Genomic DNA, 22,458 nt, shown 5'->3' on the forward strand with positions numbered 1-22,458 from the left:
GGAATTTAACTCTACTAAATGTGAGGTGAAGCACTGTGGAAGACACAGCAGGTGAACAGGGCAGGAATGAAAACATATAGGACGCTTACCTTTACCGTTTCAGGGGTGGGTGATAAAAACAGGGAGGTTATGTTGGAACTGTTCAGAACTTAGGGGAGGTGAGAGCTGAAGTACTGTGTGCAGTTCTGGTCACCACACGATAGGAAGGATGTGATTACACTGGATGGGGTGCAGATGAGATTAACCAGGAAGTTGCTTGGGGTGGAGCATTTCAATGATGAAGAGATGCTGGATAAGCTCAGATTGTTCTCTTTGTAGCAGAGAAGGTTAAGGGGTCCCTGATAGAGATGTATAAAGTTATGAGGGGTATGCAAAGGGTGGATAGAAAGTTCTCCTGAGGCAGAGAGATAATAATATGGTGGCAAGCATTCAAATGTGAAAGGCAGGAGCTTCAGAGGGGATTTGAGGAGCATATCTTTCACCCAGAAGATGGTGACAGTCTGAATACATTGACTGGGAAGATAGTTGCGGTCGGAAACTTCATAACTTTTGGATGAACACTGAAATGTCATAGCATTCAAGACTATGGGCCTAATATTGGAAAGTGGGACTCATGCAGGTTTAATGTTGTTTGGCTGGCACAGGTTCAATGGGCTGAAGGGAGTCTTCTGTACTGTGATTTTATGATTCGATTATGTGCAGTTTTGGTCCCCTTATCTGAGGAAGAATGATCTGGCTGTGGAGGGCAGGGAGGGGTTTTAAGAACAAGGATGAGAATTTGAAAATCGAAGTGTTGCTCAACCGGGAGCCAATGTAGGTCAGTGAGCATGGGGGATGAGGGTGGGGATGGTGATGTGGGGCTTAGATCAGCCTCAAAGATGAGGTCAAGGTTGTAATGAATCTGTTTGAGCAGCAGACAGTTCTCAGGGAGAGGGATGGAGTTTGTACCGGGAGCTGAAGAGGATGGCTTTAATCTTCCCAATGTGTTTCCCAGTGAGCCTGGCTCCTCAGTCCTGACTGCTCTTAGCTGCTGTGATTGTCACTGATTGGACACTTATTGTTAGAGATTCTGACCACAGCAGAAAGCCCCAGTGTAAAAAATAACTGCAAAGACTGTCAGCTCGCAAGGTTGAAACTTCACCAAAAGAGGAAGTGAAAGAAGGAGCTCGGAGCAGCTGGCTGTTTGTTACTGAGATGGGAGAAAACTGTGAACCATCTGCACTCCCTAGAATCTGACAGCACATAAGAAAATAAGGACTAGGATCCTGAGTATAATGATGGTAAAAGTGTCAGTCACTCTCTCACAAACACACACTCAGAGATCAAAAACAGAATCCAGCAGCAGCTCTGTCTCCAAGCTGTGAAGCCTACACAGAATGTTTTCCTCATTCAGTTTTTAACTGGCAGGATAGTCCAAGCAGGGGAGGCAACACAGTGGTGTGTACATTCGGAAGGGAGTTGCCCTGGGAGTCCTCACCATTAACTATGGAACCCATGAAGCATCATGACAGTAGATCAAACATGGGGATGGAAACCTCCCTCCCCTCCAACCTCAAATGAGCAGTCAGTCCTCCTCCATGTTGAACAACACTTGGAGGGAGCACTGAGGGTGGAAAGGATGCAGGATATACTCTGAGTAAGGGACTTCAAAGTCCACCATTAAGAGCTGCTCAAAAGCATCACTACTGAACAAGCTGGTCAAGTTCCAAGTGATTCCGCTGCGAGAATGGAGCTGGGGCAGGTGGCGTGGGAACCAACAAGAGGGAAAAACATACTCACTGTCACCCTCACCAATCTGTCTGCTGCTGGTGTATCTGTCCATGACAGTATCAGTAAGAGTGACCACAGCACAGTCCGTGTGGAGACAAAATCCCATCTTCACATTGAGAATACCTTACATTTTGTTCGGTAAGAGATACAGGATGTCAGGAAGAAGTTTGTTTTTAGCAGCAATTGGTAATGACTTGGAAATTAGTGCCCATTCAGGTGAGGCAGGTGAAGACACTCAGTGATTACAATGACAGATTGGATGGGCTCTTGATGGAAATAAACCTGCAAGGCTCTGGGGGCTGAGGAGGGGAGGGGGTGGGACTGACTGGATTGCCACATGAAATGACAGCATTTACCTGACAGGCTGAATGTTCTCCCCCTGTGTTGGAAATAGGTCTCACTCAATGAGGGGTTCACAATTGGAGAGTTTGGATGCAGTAAATACAGGATAAATTGTTTCTCCAGGCAGGAGGGTCAGTAACCAGAGGGCAAACATTTCAGAAAGGGGCTGAAGGACAAGGGAGAAGATAGGAACATTTTTATCCAGCGAGTTCATGATGACAGTCTGCAAGGTGAGTCGAAGTGGATTCAACAGCAACTTTCAAAAGGGCATTTGGAGAAATAGCTGAAAAGGAAACAATTGCAGGGTTATACAGAAAGGGCTGGATAAATGGGACTCATTGGACTCATTTGACTAACAGGCACAATCGTCCCAGTGACCTCTGTCTGTGCTGTATAAGAGCTTACACACACTTAGTCTCACCTTTACACAAAGACTGGGAGAAACAGCCAACCCAGTTTACAGAAAAGTGTTTTCTCAAGGAAAATTTACACAGTGTCCAAATGTGGCCTTACCAATGCCTTGAACAGCTGGAACATGATGTCCCAGCTCCTGTACTCCCTGCTTTGACCAGTGAAGGTGAGCGTGCCAAATACCTTCTTTATCACCCTGTCTACCTGTGGCCCCACTTCCAAGGAATTATGTACCTGTACCTCTCAGTCTGTCTGTTCAACAACACTCCCCATGGCTCTACAATTATTTGTGTAATTCCTGCCCTGGTATTTCTTACCAAAATGTAACTCCTTGCACTTTTCAAAATTCAACTCCATCTGGATTTGTTGACCCACTGGCCCAGTTGATCAAGATGACATTGCACTCTTGGATAACCTTCTTCCCTGTCCACGATGCCAACAATTTTAATGTCAGCCACAAACTTCCTGACCATTCCTGCTATAGGGCTTATGCCCGAAACGTCGATTCTCCTGTTCCTTGGATGCTGCCTGACCTGCTGCGCTTTTCCAGCAACACATTTTCATTCCTGCTATTTTCTCAGCCAAATTGTTCATATAAATGATGAACAACAGTGGATCCAGGTTCGGTTCTCATGGCAGACGGCTGGTCATTGGCCTCCAGTCTGAAGAACAACCCTCTCTCACCAGCCTCTGCCTCCTACCATCAGGCCAATTTTATATCCAATTGGCGAGCTCTCCCTGGATCCTATGTGATAGAATTTTACTAAGCAGTCTACTATGGGGAACCTTGTCTAAGGCCTTGCTAACGTCCATGTAGACAGAGTGTACTTCTCTACCTATCGACTTCTTCTTGATTACTTCTTCAAAAACTCAGTCAGCTGCTCATCTCAATTGGAAACTCCAGTGAATAGGAGGCTCATGTTTACTGGTCTCCTTTGGAGAGTCCAGTAGGAAGGAGGCCAATGTTTACTGTTTTTATGGCTTCATTGGTAAAGAGGCCTATGTTTCTCCATCAAGCAGCTTTGTGAACTGAATTTCATGTTTCCTGGACACTGTTGGAGTATCCAGTGTGTCATGGAGTTCATGGTTGGTGTGGGTCCAGTTTCTCTCTGTTGTAACTGTGTGATGCTCTGACCCTCATCCCAGTCAAAAAGCCTGACTCAAAGACTGATCATGGAAGGGGCAGGAAAGGGAAGGGATTGGACAGGATGGGTCAGTGGGTCAGAAACTGTCCTGTCCCTCCAGCTCACACTGATGGCCTGAGGATCTCCTCTCTCTGCTGGGCCTTCATGAAATGACCTTTGTGTCCAAACCAGTCCCCAGTGAGAATCGGCCAACAGCACAGAACTGTCCTTCATTTGACAAGTATCTGTCACTCTTCCTGAGAGAGACCAAACCCTGGTCAATGTGAGAAATGGGGCCTTAATCCAGGAAAAGACATGCTTCTGGGGTCAAGGGTTAACATCCATTAGTGGGGCAGAGCAGAGGGAGATTTTTCCTGCATTTAATTGTCACCACCCGGGACACTGTGAGAAAGAGAGAGAAGCGAGACAGTGAGAGAGGTAGAAGATGTATGTGTGTGTGTGTAATTGAGGGATAGAGGGAGGAGCATCTGAGACAGTGTGAGATATGTGAGGGGACCAAGAGAGAGATAGAAGGAGGTAGAAGTAGTGAGATTGAGGGATAGAGGGAGAGAATCAAGATGTGACTGAGAGGGATGGAGAGAGAGAAAGAGACAGGATGGGTGTGAAACCAAGAATGAAAGGAATCAAGAGAGAGTTGGTCGGGTTGAGTGTGTGTGTGAAAGAGAGAGATGAGTATGGTTAGAGACAAAATGACAGAGAGGGAGGGAGAGAGACTGTAGATTGGGAATGCAGGCAGGGAGGGAGAGACAGAGAGAGGAATAGAGAGGGGCAATTAATATTTGGAGGTTTTCAATTGATGCGAGAGATTGAGTGAGTGACAGTGAGAGACAAAGATGCAGAAGTAGAGATTATGAGACGGAGTGAGGAAGCGTGGGTGAGTTGGAGAGAGTGGCTATGTGACTGATTGAGAGAGAGAGAGAAAGGGGTGGACAGGTCCTGGTCACCACATTCTGGGAAGGATGTGATTGTACTTGAGAGGGTGCAGATATTTATCAGCATGCTGCCTGGGATGGAGGGCCAGCTGTGAGGAAAGCTTGGAAAGGTTGGGAATGTTTTCTTTGGAGCAGTGAAGGTTGAGAGGGGACCTTATAGAGGGGTATAAGATTATTCAGGGCAGTGATTGGATGGGCAGGAAGGCACTTTTTATAAGAGTCAAGGATTCAATAACCAGGGACAAACATTGAAGATAACACAGACATGGCCACACAGAAACTGCTGCAGGAGTAGGCCATTCGGCCCTTTGAGCCTGCTCTGTCATTCAGTATGATCATGGCGGATCCTCCATCTCAAAGCCATATTCCTACTTTCTCCCCATTTCCTTCATGCTGTTAAAATGTAAAACAATTATCTCTCTCTTTCTCTTGAATATATTCAGTTCCTTGTCCTCCACAGTTTGACTACCCTCTGAGTGAAGAAATGTTTCCTCATCTCAGTCTGAAATGGTCTACACAGTATCCCCCTGAAATTGTGACCCCTGGTTCCAGACTCCCCAACCAGGGGAATCCTCCTCCCTGCCCAGCCCTGTTAGAATGTTACATGTTTCAATCAGATCCTCTCTCATCCTTCTGAACTCGAGTGAGTCCAGGCCCAGTTGATTAGAGAGTGAGAAGTGTGTTGGGGAGAAATGTTTTCACCCAGAGGGTGGTGGGAGTCTAGAACTCACTGCCTGAAAGGCTGGTTGAGTCACAAACTCTCATGACAATGGAGCAGTGTTGAGATATTCACTTGTGTTGCTGCAGCCCCCACGGTAATGGGCCAGGAGCTGGCGGATGGGATTAGTGTCATCAGATCTTTGCTAACCAGTTTAGACACAATGGGCCAAATGGTCTCATTCAGTGCTGTTAAACTCAATGAATTTCTGAGACAGAGAGAGAGAATGGGAGTGAGAGAGAGAGAAAAGAGGTACTGACGTGGCTCTCCCTGCCTGATGTCATTTACATACTGAGGAACACCCAGTCAGACTCTCACAGGCTGCAGCTTTATAAAGCAGAGCCCAGTGAAGGGAGAGTTTATCAGGAACCAGGCACAGGGACAGGAGCACACACCATGATTTCACACATCCAGCTGATCTGGCCTCTGGCATTCTGTATCGCAGGTACAAATCTCTCTCCTTCCACCTTGAATCCTTAGCTGCTCTCCATTTCACTCCAATTCCACTGACTTGTGATTGAAGGGTAAATGTTGAAACCAGAGGAATGCTCAGTGTCTCCAACAATCTCTCATTTGACAGGCTCTTTCTGTGACAGTTCTGACTTCACTGTGTTTCTTCCTGACCCCTCAGGTATCAGTGGGGACATCGTCATGACCCAGTCTCCCCCGGTGCTGTCAGTGGAACTGGGCCAGACTACAACCATCACCTGTAAGGCCAGTCAAAGCATTAGCAGCTATCTTGCTTGGTACCAGCAGCGAGAAGGTCAGAAACCCTCTCTCCTGATCTACAGTGCAACAACTCGTTTCACAGGAGTCTCCGATCGATTCACCGGCAGTGGATCAGGGACCAGTTTCACCCTGACAATCAGCAACGTTCAGAATGAGGATGTCGCTGACTATTACTGTCAGCAGCAATACAGCTCGCCTTCACAGTGATACAGATCCGTACAAAAACCTCAATACACACAGCACCAACTCCTGTACTGACCCAATCCACAGTTATATAAAATATATAATAATGGACACACCATCCCACCACCTGAACTGACACATTCACATTTACATCTAAATGAAACTGAACAAACTAACCTATGCCAGAATTGTCACTGTCAACAACACACTCCAGTCCCTGTGGTGTCCACCACTCACTGAAGGCCTCATGTTTCCACCTACACTCCATGGCCACACTTGAAGAGCAGCCGCAAGATTGAACATCAAAAAATATATTTCGCATTCTGCCCAAGCCTAGCTGGACACAGCCCAGAGATACAGACAGACAGAGAAAAAGCCATGAGTGAGGGAGAGAGAGAGGGGCCGGGAGAGGGTAAGAGTGAGTGAGAGACAGGGAGAGGTTGAGAGTGACGGAGAGGAACAAAGAGCAGAAGTTTTTGTGCAGCCTCTGCACTGGGAGTTCTCACTGTGGCTTACGTTCGGTTCAGGAACCAAGCTCAGACTGAGTAAGTAAACCTCAATCCTCCATTATTAACCCCGTCAATACTGAAACACAATTTCTAAAACACAAGTGCTGAACTGTTGAAGGTGTTATTGAGCAGCTGCAGTGAATGAAATGGTTGATTGAGGAGCCCTGTCTCTAACAGGGTGTCTAGCTGTATCTCTTTAGTTCCATTGCCCCCTTTAAAAAGCAAGATATAAGTCAGTCATTTTACTCACCGTGTGGAGGAGCTCTGTCCATTTGCAGCCTGTGGTCCCATTCCTGCAGCATGGAGTGAAATCAGCGAGTAACCTCATGCCAGTCTCAGTGTGACAGACACTGGCAGAGTTTGATGTGAGCTCTGGCTCCCTGTCCCAGTCTCTGATCTCACTGACCTCAACAGCAGCAGCAGCAGCAGCAGCAGCAGCACAGTGAGACACTGAGCTCCCACCTCCCCCAGCTTTAACTCTGCTCAATCACACAATCACAGAATTGTTACAGTGAACAAGGAGACCATTCCACCCGTCCTATCTGTACTGGCTCTCTGAATGAGTCATTGACAGAATGTCATTCTCCTCACTTCTCCCTGTCACCCTGCACATTGTTCCTTTTCAAATAATAGTCTCGTTCCCTTTGGAATGTTTCAGTTGAAGCTGCCTCCACCACACTCTCAGGCAGTGCGTTCCACACCTTAACCACTCACTGGCTGAACATTTTGTTCTCCATCTCACTTTTGTTACTTTTCCCAATTACTTTCAATCTGTGGTCTCTCAGTCTTAATCCTTTCTCAATTGGGAACATTTTCTCCTTATTTTTTCTGTCCAGGCCCCTCCTGGTTTTAATTCCTTCAACAAATCTCCTCTCAGCCTTCTCCAAAGAAGACAGTCCCAAATTCTCCAGTAGATCTTCATAACTGATGTTCCTCATCCCTGGAATGACCTTTGGGAATTTAATTTGCCATCTCTACAAAACATTCACATGCTTCCTGAATTATTCACATTATTTATGTCCCTCATGACTTTGTAAATTTCTCAGCCTCCGATGTTGCAGGGAAAATTGCCCCAGTTTATTCATCCTCTCCCGATCGTTCAAACCTTCCAATTCCTAGCAAAATCTTAGTAAATCTTTTTCTGCACCTTTTAAAAGTTTAACAATATCCTTCCCATTGCACGATGATCAGAACTGTTCACATTATTCCCAAAGTGGCCTCACCAATCTCCTGTACAGCTGCAACATGATGTCCCAACTCCGATACTCAATACAGTGACCAATAAAGGCAAACGTTCCCAACACCTTCTTCATCGTCCTGTCTCCCTGTGATCCAGTTTTAAGGAATAATGCAGCTTACCTTCACCTTCACCTTCATGTCTCTTTTTTCAGCAACAATCCACAGGGCCCTACCATTAACTGTATAACTCCTGCCCTCGTTTGCCTTTCCAAAATGCAACATCTCACATTTAACTAAATTGAACTCCATTTGCCACACCTCTGCCCATTGCCCCATCTGATCAAGGTCCCACTGATCCCTGAGATAAACTTCTTCACTATCCACTGTCCCACCAATTTTGGTGTCATTTACAAACTGATGTTAACTCCTACATTCACAGTGAAATCATTTATTTAAATGACCAAAAGCAGTGAACCCAGCACCACTCCTTGTGGCACACAGCTATTCACAGATCTCCAGTCTGAAAATCAACCCTTTACCACCACTCTCTCTCTCCTGTCTTCAAGCTATTTTTTTTTACCCAAATGGCTAGCTCCCACTGGATCCCATGTGGTCTAACCTTACTAACTAGTCTATCATGTGGAACCTTGTCAAACACTTTACTGAAGTCCAAACAGACACTGTCTACTGTCTGCCTTCATCAATCTTCTTTGTCACCTCCTCAATCAAATCAGGAGACACATTTTCCCATGCACAAAACCACATTGATTATCCAAATGGATGTAAATCCTGTCCCTCAGAATCCACTCCAATATCTTGCCTAGCACTGACATCAGGCTCATTGGTCTATCGTTCCCAAGCTTTTTCTTATAGCCTTTCTGAAATAATGATACAACATTAGCCATCCTCTCTGCTCCTCCAACACCTTACCTATAGCTGTAATGATAAACATATCTCAGCAAGGGGCCCAGCAATCTCTTCCCTCGTTTCCCACATGTTCTGGGATACACCTGATCAGGTCCTCGGGATTTATATACCTTTATATCTTTTAAGACCTCTCGCATCTCCTCAGTTGTATTGTGGACATTTTCAATACGTCACTATTTTTCCAAATTCCCTTACTTTCATGTCCTTCTTCCCAAAAAATACTTACCTGAAATATTTGCTTAGCATCACACCCATCTCCTGTGTCTTACCAAAATACAGCACTCACATTTATCTGAATTAAACTCCATCTGCCATTCCTCAGCCCACTGGCCCAGTTGGTCAAGAGCCCACTGTACTCTTAGATAGCCTTCTTCGCTGTCCACAATGCCATCTGAAAATTCACCTGAACACACTCTCACAACTCTGGCCCCTCTCTGCCTGTTACACTGCTACTACCCTAATCTATATTCAGAAATTAAAGACCCAGTCCCCCATTTATAACGATTCTATCATATTTGCAGGTCTCTGTAAATTCCTTGCATTTGTATTCCTCCACATTCTTTCCACTGGGTGGTGATTTATTGTCTACACTGAGGATTCCGTGGACCTTGGTGTTTCATTCTGATATTCCCCACTGGCTCCCACAGCCCAGCTCATCCCAAAGGAGCTCAGTCACAGCTCTGTTCAGGAGCAACGCTGTCTGGTCTGGCCAAATCTCATCTCCCCCAGACCCACTCCCAATGTCCCAAGAACCTAAAGCCTCCCTCCTCGACCCGCTCTCCAGCCCCACAGTCACCTGTGTTATCCTCCTGTTCCTCTTCACACTTGTGGGGGGCACTGGAAGTAATGTGCAGATTCCTTCTTTTTAGTTCCTGCTCCTAATTCCTTTCCATGCTCCCTAAATTCTGACTGCAGGACTACATCCTATTTCTCCCTCTGTCACTGGGACCGATGTGGACCACGACTGCTGACTGTTCCCCCTCTCCCCTCAGGGCGCTCTGCAGCCGCTCAGTGACATCCTTGAGCCTGGCACCAAGGAGACAACACACCATCCTGGATTCCCATCTGCAGCTGCAGAAACACCTATCAATTGCCCTCCCTCTCGAATCTCCTCTCACTGTCGCTCTTCCAGTCTTCGTTGTGCACCCCTGTACAGCTGAACTACCCGTGGTGCCAGGGACTTGGCTCTGGCTGCACTCCCCAGATGAACTATCATTCTCATCAGGATTCCGAACTGAATCCTGGTTGGAGAGTGAGCTGCACTCAGGGGATTCCTGTACTAGCTGCCTGGTCCTTTTGGACTGTCTGCTTCTCCCCCATTCCCTCTCTCCCTGCATACTCTGAAGCTGCAGAGTGACCACATCTAGAAACGTGCTCTCCACAGAGTTCTCAGCCTCACGGATGCTCCGCACTGACACCAGCTGCTGCTTAAGCTCCGAAACCTGGAGCTCCAACTGCTGTCACTGACCACACTTCCTCTACTCTTGGAAGTCCAGGAGCTGGGAAGCATTCTGAAGTTCCCACATGGATGCACACTCTCTCCACTCTTTGGTTACCTCTTGGCAAAGTTCTGATGACAAACAGCTACAGCAGGGCTCAGTCCAGTGGGTTCAGTGTTCCAGGGTTTTGGGGAAACTCTCCAGAAGACTTTAAGAAATAGGAGCAGAAATCATCCATTCAGCCCATTGAATCTGCTCTGCCATTTGATCTTGGCAGATATGCTTCTCACCCCCATTCTCCTGCCTACTCCACAGGTACCATCAATCCCCTTAACAATCACAAACCTATCTATCTCTGTCTTAAATACACTCAGTGACTTGGCCTCCACTGCCCTCTGGAGCACTGAGTTCCACAGATTCGCCACCCTCTGGCTGAAGAAATTTGTCCTCATCTCAGCTCGAAAGTGTTGGCCCTTCATTCTGAGGCTGTGCCTTGGTTACCTAGTCTCTCCTGTTTTTGGAAACATCTTCTCTGCATCCACTGTATCCAGGCCTATCTGTATTCTGCAAATTTCAATAAGATCCCTCCTCATCCTTCTAAACTCCATCGAGTACAGACCCAGAGTCCTCATCCATGTCTCATATGACAAGCCCTTCATCCCCAGGATCATTCTTGTAAACCCCTCCAATGCCAGCACATTGTTCCTTAGAATATGGGTCCCAAATCTGCTCACAATATTCCAAATGCAGTCTGACTAGAGCCTTACACAGCCTCAGCAATACATCTGTGCTCTTGTGTTCTGGCCCTATTTAAATGAATGCAAACATTTTATTTGCCTTCCCAAGCACAAACTGGACCTGCCTGTTAACCTTAAGAGAAACCTGAATGAGATTTGTGCTTATAATTTCCAAAGGCTTTCCTCATTTAGCAAACAGTCTTTGCATTTCTTCTTCCTCCCAAAGGGCATAACCTCACACTGTAACACATTGTATTCTATCTTCCAATTCTTTGCCCACTCTCTGAGCATATCCAGGACCATTTACAGCCTTCCCACTTCCTCAACACGACCTGTCCCTCCACTTATATCATGTCATCTGAAAACCTAGCAACAATGTCTTCACTTCCTTCATCCAGATTGTTAATGTATAACATGAATAGTTAAGGTCCTAACGCCCTGCAGACCTCTACCGGTCACCAGCTGCCATTGTTCCTCGCTCTCTGCTTTATGCCAACCTGCCAGTCCTCCGTCCATGCCAGTACCTCACCCCTAACACTATCAGCGCTTATCTCATGTCAAATGCCCTCTGGAAAATCCAAAGAGATTACTTCCTCAGACTCTCCTTTGTCTGACTGGCTCATTGTCTCCTTTGGGAATTCTAACAGATTTGCCAGGCATGACCTCCCCTTGACTCAGCCCTATTTTCTCAATGCACTTCCAAGTCCTCTACAATTTCATACTTCAATTGAAGTCTAAAACCTTACCAACAACTGAGTCCAGGGTAACTGGCCTATAATGTCCCATCTTCGACCTCCCTCCTTTCTTATTCAGAGCTGTTATGTGAGCCATTTTCCTGTCCCTTGCCCCCACCAAATGCCACCCTACCCCACCTCCACACCCTGACTCCATTGATTCCTGAACGATCATCACCAAAGCCCCCACAATCTCCTCAGCAATCTCCTTCAGAACACACTGGTGTAGTTCATCCAGTCTGGGTAAGTTATCCACATTCAGACCTTTCAGCTTCCCCAGTACTTCCTCCTTAGTGATGGCCACTACACTCCCCTCTGCCCCCTGACAGTCTTGAAGTACTGGTATGCTGCTGGTGTTTTACATTGTGCAGACTGACGCAAAGTATCGATTCAATTCCTTGGCTATTCCTTCATTTCCTATTATTCTTTCTCCAGACTCATTTTCCAGCGATCCAAAGTCTATTTTTGCGTCCCTCTTCCTTTTTATATATCTGATAAAACTCTTGCAATCTATTTGTATATTACTGGCCAGCTTACTCTCACATTTCACCTTCTCAACCCTTAGTGCTTTTTTCGTTATCCTCCAAAAGTTTTTAAAGACTTCCTAATCCACTGGCTTCCCACTATTTTCCACCACATTGTATGCCTTTTCCTTTTACTTTTTTGCTGTCGACCTCCCTCATCAGCCATGGTTACCTTGTCCTCCCCTTAGTATGTTTCTTCTTTTTTGGAATGATTTCCTGCTCTGCTTCCTGAATTACCTCCAGAAATTTTGCTATTTGCTGCCCTGCCATCTTACCTGCTCGGCTCCCCTTCCAATCAACTCTGGTCAGCTCCTTCCTCATGTCTTTATACTTACCATTACTCAATTGAAATACTGTTCCATCTGATTGCAGCTTCTCCCTCTCAAACTGCAGGGGGATTTCTATCATATTATGGTCACTTATCCACAGGGATACTTTCATCTTCAGCTCACTTATCAAGTTTGCCACATTACACATCACTGAATACAAAACTGCCTGTTCCAAATGATCAACCACAAGCTGTTTCAAAAACCATCTCATAGACATTCCATGAAGTCCTTTCCCTGAGATACACTACCAAGTCCACCTATCCATTGAAGTCTGCCCTGACATTTTGTACCTGGCGTTTCTATCTCCTGATTGATTTCCTTCCCCACACCCTGATTACTGCTTGGAGGCCTGGACAGAACTTGCATCAGATTATTTATTTCTTGCGGTTCCTCAACTCTAGTCACACAGATTCTACACCTTCTGACTCTCTATCACTTCTTGCTATTGATTTAATTTCATTTCTTACGAACAAGGCAACACTTGCCCCTTTGCCCATCTGCTTGTCCTTTTGATGGGACATGTATCCTTGGATATTTAGATCCCAGCCCGGATCCCCTTACAGCCATGTCTCTGTGACAACCACAACATCGTACCTGCCAGTTTCAATCTGCACTACACGATCATTGTGTATACTGTGTGTGTACAACACCCTCAGTCCTGCATTGACTGCCCTCCTTCTCATCATTGTCCTCTTATCTGCTGTGCTTTACGTTTGATCTCTGATCCTTCCCACACTTTCTGTCCTATTACATCTTCTAGAAACTTGAAAAACCTCTCCCTCCACTTTAACTGGTTTAAATTCCTTAGAAACTCAATTTACCTCGATATGTGGCATCACTTTGTCGACCTTACTCGGAATGCTTCGTGCATTTAGATACAACCTGTTTAAGTTTGTTGTATTATTGATTTTCTCTGCACTTTTATGCTTCCTTTGATATTCAAAATTCCATCACTTTCTTTTATTTTCTGGTAATCCCATCACTAACCAGCAATCCTACCTTCTCCTTTACCTTCCATTTTCTCATCTTCATCCAACTGAGCCAAATTACTTTCTCTTGGGGTTAAGTTCAGGCCAATATTTATCGTTGAGCCAACATCATTAATGCTCTTTGATCTCATTGCTGCTAGTGGGATCTTGCTGTGCAGAAACTGGCTGCCATGTTACTGACATTGCAACAGGGGCTGCTTGTCAAACAAAACGACCTGTTGGAGTCTTTTGGAGAGCCTGAAATGTTAAGGGCTGGATTGAAATACAATTAGAGTCAGAGAGATGGACAGCACAGAAACAGACCCTTCGGTCCAACTTGTCCATGTTGACCAGATAACCTAAATTAATCTCGTCTCATTTGCCAGCATTTGGCCCCTATCCGTCTAACATGTTCCTATTAACAAATGCATGCCTTTTAAATGTTGTAATTGTACCAGCCTTCACCACTTCTTCTGGCAGCTCATTCCACACATTTAACACCCTCTGAATGAAAATGTTGTCCCTTAGGTCCCTTTTAAATCTTTCCCCATCACCTTCAACCGATGCCCTGCGGTCCTGGACTCCCCCACCCTGGAGAAAAGATCTTCTCTATTCACCCTATCTATGCGACCCATGACTTTAAAAACCTCAAAACAGTCACCCATCAACCTGCAATGATCCAGGGAAAACAGCCTCAGCCTATTCAGCCTCTCACTTTCGCGCAAATCCTCCAACCTTGGCAACATCTTTGTAAATCTTTTCTGAACCATTTTAAGATTCACAACATTTTTCCTGTAACAGGGTGACCAGAATTGCACACAGTATTCCAAAAGTGCCCTAATCAATGTCCTGTATAGCTGCAACAGCTCCCAACTCCAATACTCAATGCACTGACCAATAAAGGAAAGCAAACCAAATGACTTTGTCACTCCTCTACCAACCTGCAACTTCATCTTCAAGGAACTATTCTTTATTTTTTGGATGAACTGAGAGTCTTTCAGTTGTGAAAGAGAGCAGGCAGTTCCCCCTGGTGCCCCTGGTCAGTATTTATCACCCAGTCAAAATCACTAAGAATGTATTTCTCTGCTAATTATCACATGGTACTGGGATCTTACTGGGCACAGTCTGCTGGAAAGATCTATTGGGACATCCTGAGTTGGGCACAGGTGCTACACAAATGCAAGTCTTTCTTTCAGGGTTGGAGTCTCCTGATCCGGATCCTCATCCATTGTATGAGCACTCTTACCTTCCAGGGGGCAGGGGGTCATTAGGAACAGTGACCCTGTCTGACCCTAGGGCACTGAGACTCTTTGCAGCCTCACCCTTGACCCTCAGCCCAATAGTGTGCAGCAAGGTTTGTAATATAATCCAGAACCTTCTACACAGACACCCGATGTGACTCTTTCCTGAAATGTGTGGATCCGAGTCTGCTCTAATGTTCTCGGATAAAGTTCTCCTGATCTGTGGGTGATCGGAGGTTTGTTAAAGAAATATCGAGCTCCATCCCACTTTCCAGCTCTTGCTCCACAGTTCTGGAGGTTTCGTTTGAAGTGAACATCCAAGTGTTTTTTTCAATATGATGAGGGTTTCTGCCTTTCCCACCCTTTCAGACAGTGAATCCCACATCCCACCAACCTCTGGGTGAAAACAAATAACCTCATCTCCCTTCGAACCCTGCCCCCAACTGATTTCAATCTCTCCCCATGGTTATTGCCCTTTGTGCTGGTGGAAATCAGTCCTTCCTATCCAATCTATCCAGGCCCCTCAGCATTTTACACAACACCACCAAATCTCCCCTCTGCCTCCTCTGTTCCAATGAACACACTCCCATCCAATCCAATCATTCTTCAAAGCTCAAAATTCCTGGTCTCTCGAGGGATCACATCCTTCCTGTAATGTGGTGACCAGAACCGTACACTGTTGTCTCACTGTACTTTAACTGGGGTTTTATACAATTCCAGAATAAAAAAACTCCTTGCTTTCACTCTCAACCAAAAATGAGATAAGGGAGGTGATGGTCTCATGGTATTATTGCTGAGCTGTTAATCCAGAGATCCAGATAATGTTCTGGGGACCAGGGTTAGAATCCAGCAGATGGTGGCATTCAAATTCAAATTTAAAAAAATCTGTAATTAAGAGTTTAATGATGACCATGAAACCATCATTGATTGTTAGGAAAAAGCCATCTGATTCTCTAATGTCCTTTAGGGAAGGAAACTGCCATCCTTACCATGTGACTCCAGACCCACAGTAATGTGGTTGACTCTAAACTGCCCTCTGGGTGATTATGGATGGGTAATAAATGCTGCCGATCCAACAATGCTCTCATTCCATCAAGGGAAAAAGAAAAACAGTTTCTCCCATGTGTCTTCTAAACCACCTTACTGACCCGCATTCATTAATCACCATGGCCACATCTTCAGCTCCAAACACATCTGACTTCCAGCTTCAAAATGATGAGAGACATTCCTTCATTATCTGAGAAACAGATCGAAACATCAAACACAGGAGCAGCAGTAGGCCATTTGGCCCTTCAAGCCTGCTCCACCATTCAATATGATCATGGCTGATCATCCAACACAGTCCCCTGTTCCTGCTTTCTCCCCACATTCTTTGATCTCTTTAATCCAAAGAACTATATCTAATTCCTTCTTAAATACACACCGCATCTAATTCCCTTTTGCTGGAAAAATGGATGACAATTATTGGGTTGTTGTTTTTTGACCAGAGTGGACACAATGGGCTGATGGGTCTTTCCGGCTCTCTGACACTATTATTATATATTATGAGTAACTGGGTACCAAGGACTGACCCCTGTGGCACCCTAAGTTGTAATTACTTGCCATTCAGAAAAAGACTCCTTCTTTCTGTGCTGTCGGCCAACCAGTACCCAATCCATGTTAGTACATGGCCCCAATCCTCTTGTTCATTCGGTCGAGATCGGGAAGTCCCACCTTTACTCTTTGTGGGAACAGATTCTGAATGACCTCTGTCTCGTCCTTCAAGGGCTCCCACTGCCCTGACACTAATTTCCCATCATGTCACTGCTCCCGGTCCTCTTTTACCAAAGCACCACACAGTTTAGTAAAATGAAAAGTTTTATACTTACTGCACAGTTCTCCATTTCCATCCATATTCTCAATCTCACTGAGTTCTGATCACTGTCACGAAAATGCTCCCCCGTTGATAGCCTTTCCAGGTGCACACATTCATTCCATAAACAATGGTCGAAAACTGTCCCTTCTCTCTCAGGGGCATTTAGGGATGGGCAATAAATGCTGGCCCTGCCAGTGACACTCACATCCCAAGAAGCAATTTGAACAATATCTGTTCTTTTGTTGGTTTATTCTGTATTGACTAAAAATGTTCAAAAAGATTGTGTTGCCAGTGAATATTTGTGAGGGTTGAATTCCCTTCGAATGGCAGGGATTAAAATTGCTCCTCTTATCTTTCAGGCCGTGAGAACTCTCAGCCCAAGCTGACCCTTCTGCCCCCCTCCCCGGAGCAGGTCAATGCCAAGAGCACTGCCACCCTGGTGTGCCTTGCCAATCACTTCTATCCCGATGAGCTGGAGGTGCAGTGGAAGAAGGACGGTGCAGTCATTTCGGACGGGGTTCAGACCAGCAACTACCTGCGAGCTTCAGACAGCACCTACAGTGTCAGCAGCCTGCTGACCCTCTCTGGGTCTGACTGGGAGTCCAACGCTCGCTTCTCCTGTGCCCTCACCCATGTGACACTCCCCTCTCCCCTCAGCAAGAGTATCAGGAGATCAGAATGTGTTTAAAGTGTTTGCGATAGTCCATAGAGGAGACACAACTTTAAATAGAACAGGGCTGAGCTGGCAGGTTATTGTCAGCATTGAATTTCATCTCTTTTCCTTCTCAGGACGGCTCAGAGAACCTTCTGCGGTTTGGGTATTAAAGCAGGTCATTGCGACAGTGTCAAGAGAGCTTTACACGATGTCAAACGTCATGCTGTACCTTGTCCAGAAAGTGTTTGATTGGGACAGGGTTGACTTGTGATGCCAAGAAAAATCTCTTGAAGTTGCTGAAGACTGTCAGCTGTACAAAACAATGTAACCTCAGAATTCTCTGTTTCAGTAAACCAGATCTTCTTCCTGCTTAGCTGCCAGTTCCAATTTAAGGTTTGGTCACTGTTTAAAGGGACAGGATTATCCTGTTGTTGAGAAAATCTCCACAAGTGTTTTTCTCAAGCTCCATTGTGGCTGTGAATTTGAGCAGCTTCCTCTGTATGGGCTGTTAATTGCAGTTTTTTTCTGTCAATGTGAATCTGGAAAAGGGAATAAAGATGAAAATTCAGTCTCTGTCGCTGTGTGCTTTGGAAACAGATGACCTCCCCCCCCCCCACCTCAGTTGAGTGGCTGCATTTCAGCAGGTCATTTTCAAGATTGGCTGGTTGGCCTGCCAATCAATTATAATCATCAATCATTTCAAATGATCCCTTTGATCAGGGATTTGTGTAGGTTACAAGATTCCAAAAAAGAACACAAACTGAAAGCTGTTAGGACTCAATAAGTACAATCTGATGCATTCCCTCATCACTCTATTGGTCCTGGCCCAGCTGATGGGATCGCACTGTGCAATCTCTGCTGCATGTTGGTTAGCCGCTGAAACAATCTTTGGCTATTCACCAACATTATCGGCCTTGTGTGTCTCTCTGAGTGTGAATGTTTAACTTAATGTTGCCTGTAGATCTCTGAGTGTGGGTGTGTTACTCAGAGAGACACCCACATTCAGAGACTCCTGTGGACTGTGAGTGTGTTACTCAGTGCTGCCTGTCTCTCAGAGTGCGTGTGTGACATACTGTTGCCTGAAGGTGTCTCTCTCAGTGCGCATGTGTTACTCTGTGCTGTCTGGAGGTGTCTCTCTGAGGTCTGTGTCTCCGAGTGATGGATTCAGAACGGGCTTTGTTCTCGGGATTGAAGATTGGGCTTTAATCTTCTCAAATCATGAATGAAAATCAGTTCAGCTGATTCAGCCTGAGATGGCAGCTCATTCAGATGGCCAAAGTTAAAAAGCACACAACACCAGGTTATAGTCAAACAGGTTTATTTGGAAGTCGAAAGCGTTCAGAGCACTGCTCCTTCATCAGGTAGCTGGAGGGTCATTGGACACAGAATTTATGGTAAATTTAGATGGCAGCTGAGAAAGGTGAATACTGAGAGTGTATTCTCGGTAAGTGAGGGATTTCAGAGGCAGTGGGCACTGTGCTCCGGAATGTGTTGCCCAATTCCGAGGGGATTCTCTGAATCCAGGGTCAGAGCAGTCGTGACTGCCTGCCCAGCCAATGCTGGCTCCCCATAGTCATATTTCAGTGCTTAATTAACCCAAAACTAGGTGCAGCAATATTACATTTCAGGGAGGGGAGCTGTCTGATGGAGGGAGGTTGAATTCTTGCAGCCCCAAGAGAGGTTGCGGTGGATTAATGACAGGTTTGACCACCATGAAGATGCCACCTTCTCCCCCCGCCCCCACCACCCCCACCACCACCCCCACCCTCGCCCGCCCGCCCCAGCTGTGATGACCCTCGGATTAAAAATGTGACTGCTCTGGGATGATGACCACATTCCTGGGTGATGGAGAGAAGGCCAACCTCTCCCAAAGGCAGCACAGGGTGGATCGAAAGGGCATCAAGAGTAAGCATGGAGAGATTGAGGGTGACAGTAGGAAGGGGTTGGTTGGTAAGTTGTTATTCAGAGTCGGGTCCCAGAGCATCAGTCCTTCTGACACTCCCCTTTTTATCTGTCAGCCAGGGCTCCCTGATTGACAAGGTTAACTGTCCCTGTCAGAGAACTCATATTTTATCAAAAAGAATAAAACATTTATTGAACAAGGAGCTCAAGAGCTAAACGACACGAGACAAAATAATGGTTTGTAAGGTTTCATCATGGACACTGCAAATAAGATTTGGTGAAGACCTTTTTCACTCAGCAGGTGGTGAGAATCTGGAATAGACTGTCATAGAATCCCTAAAATGAGGAAACAGGCTATTTGAACCAACACGCCCACACTGATCCTTGGACGAGTTACCCACCCAAGACCCAATCCCCTATCCTATTATTCTACTTTTCCCCGACTATTAAACCTAACCTACACATCCCGAATCACGATGGGCAATTTAGCACAGCCAATTCACCTAAACTGCACGTCTTTAAATTTTGAGAGAAAACCAGAGTACCCAGAGGAAACCTACACAGACGTGGGAAGAATGTGCTAACTGCACACAGACAGTTGCCTGAGGCTGGAATCAAACCTGGGTCAAAACACTCAGAAAAGCCTTGACTTCACTCCAGCCTCAGCCTCCACATCTGCCCCACCCACTCTGCAACCAAGACTGCAACTACATTTCCCAGGGTCACCCCTGAGTCCTACTGCCTACCTGCTGCCAGCCAGAACACTCGCTCTCCCTCCTCAACCATACACCCCCACAGTGCACCCTATCCCTCCACTTCTCCCTCTTTACTTCATTCCCACCATCCCACTCCCCCACCTCACTCCACAACCCACCTCCGCCCCAATCCCCTTTCTCTCCCACACCCATTCCTCCATGCTACATCACAACCAACCCTCACCCACCACATGCCATCACCCTTTCCCCCAAAAACCCCACCCACGAGTCTTGTTACATATTTACTATGCCCCCCGTTCTCAAACATTCTGAGGCCAAAAGGTCCATCCTCATGGAAGGGCTCACATTCATTCCCCTCTGCTTCCACCTCAACAAATCCCACACCCTCCAGGATGTGGAGCTCTTCTTTGGCCACCTCTACCTCCATGTCTTCTTCTTTAACACAAACTCACAACCTCCCTCTGAGGACCCCTACACCTGCCTCCAATGTTCCTCCTCTGCTTGGTCACCGCCCCCCCCCCCCCCCCCCCCACCACCAGCCGTGTCCCTACCTTAGATCTCTTCATTGCTGACTGTTGATGTGTCTTCAGCCGCCTTAATTTCTCCACCCCCTCACACTCTCCAATCACACTCCCTCCGAACTGCTGCACTCTCTCCACACCAACCCCTGGTTCACCATTAAACCCGCTGACAAAGGCAGAGGGGTGGTAATCTGGAGAACGGCTGTAGCCATGTCGCAGAGGCCGAACGCCAACTCTCAGACACCATGTCCTACCCCCCTTGCCCATGACCCCACCGTGACCCATCAGACCCAAATCACTCACACTGTCAGTTCCCCCATTGCCTCAAGTGATCTCACCTCCACTGTCTCCAATCTCATAGTCCCCCAACCCCATAATGCCCAGTTTTATCTGCTCCCCAAGATCCACAAGCCCAACTACCTGGCTAACCCCTCATTTCAGCATGCTCCTGCCCCACTGAACTCCTCTCGTCCTACCTCGACTCCATCCTCTTCTCCTTCGTTCAGGCACTTCCCAACTACATCTGCTACACCAACCATGCCCTCCATCTTTTCAGTAAACTTCAGTTCCCCAGACCTGAGCGCTTTATCTCCATTATGGACATGCAGTCCTTATATATGTCCATACCCGATAAGGATGGCCTCCACTTCTACCTCTCTGACAGACCCATACAGTCCCCCTCCACCAATACCCACCTCCGCCTCGCCAAACTGGTCCTCACCCTCAATAACTTTTACTTTAACTCCTCCCATTTCCTCCAAATCCAGTATATGGCCTTGGGCACCCGGATGAGCACCAGCTACGCCTGCCTCTTTATCGCCTATGTCGAACAATCTCTCTTCAGTACCTACACAAGCTTCATTCCCCAACTCTTCTGCCATTACATCAATGACTGTGTTGGTGCAGCAGCCTGCACCCAGGCTGAACTGGAACAGTTCATTCACTTCACCCACAACTTCCACACCATCTTCAAATTCCCTTGGTCCATCTCGGACACCTCCCTCCCCTTTCTTGATCTCTCCATTTCCAATTCTGGTGACAATCTTCAGACAGGCATTTACTACAAAGCCACAGACTCCCATATCTAACTGGACCACACCTCCTCCCATCCAGTATCCTCCAAGAACTCCATCCCATTCTCCCAATTCCTCTGCCTCCGCCCCATCTGCTCAGAGGAGGAGACCTTCCACTGATCACAGATGTCTATTATAAACAAAGTGCTTTTCCTCCTTCTGTCATCCAACGCATCCCCTCTATTTCCCGTTCCACTGCTCTAAACCCAGCCCCCTCCAAACACAATGAAGACAGAGTCCCCATTATCCTCACCTATCAGCCCACCAACCTCCGTATCCAAAGTATCAGCCTTGAACACTTCTGCTAACTCTAACTAGACCACACCACTAAATATATCTTCCACTCCCCACCGCTGGATGCCTTCCACAAGGACCATTCCCTTTGACAATTCTTGGTTTGCGTCACTCTCCCACCTACCCCACTTCCGCTCCCCCCCCCCAACCTCCCACCCCGAGCCCCAGGTCCTTTCCCTGCAACCCAAAACGATGCAAAGCCTGCTGGTACACCAATCTCTCACCTCCATACAGGGCCCCAAACAGTCCTTCCAGGTTAGACAGAGGTTCACCTCTCTCTCCTCCCACCTAATTCACTGCATCAGGTGCTCCCAGTGTGGTCTTCTCTATTTTGGGAAGACCAAACATAAACTTAGGGAATGGTTCACTGAGCATCTTAGCTGGGCCCGGAGGGGCTGACTGGACCTCCCAGTCACTGCCTATTTTAATTCCCCTTCCCACTCCCTTTCTGAAATGACCATCCTTGGTCTCTTCCATTGAGACAACAAACCAAACTGCACATTGGAGGAACAACACCCCATATTACGCCTGGGCAGCCAACAGCCCAGAGGACTCAACATTGAGTTCTCCAATTTCATATAACCACCCTTCCCACTCCCCTGTCTCTCTTCCCAATCTCTCTCCC

General features: G+C 46.6%; 1 gene segment (V, D, J or C); it reads left to right on the top strand.

Annotated features, from left to right (window-relative positions):
• The first annotated feature begins 5,696 nt into the window (after positions 1-5,696).
• LOC140479435 (Ig kappa chain V region Mem5-like) lies at positions 5,697-17,895 on the top strand. The segment is given in 4 exon segments: positions 5,697-5,763; positions 5,950-6,244; positions 6,741-6,775; positions 17,032-17,895. Coding segments are annotated over 4 exon segments (708 nt in total).
• The last annotated feature ends 4,563 nt before the right edge of the window (positions 17,896-22,458 follow it).

The sequence above is a fragment of the Chiloscyllium punctatum genome, chromosome 7, assembly GCF_047496795.1.
Source record: "Chiloscyllium punctatum isolate Juve2018m chromosome 7, sChiPun1.3, whole genome shotgun sequence".
Lineage (NCBI taxonomy): Eukaryota > Metazoa > Chordata > Chondrichthyes > Orectolobiformes > Hemiscylliidae > Chiloscyllium > Chiloscyllium punctatum.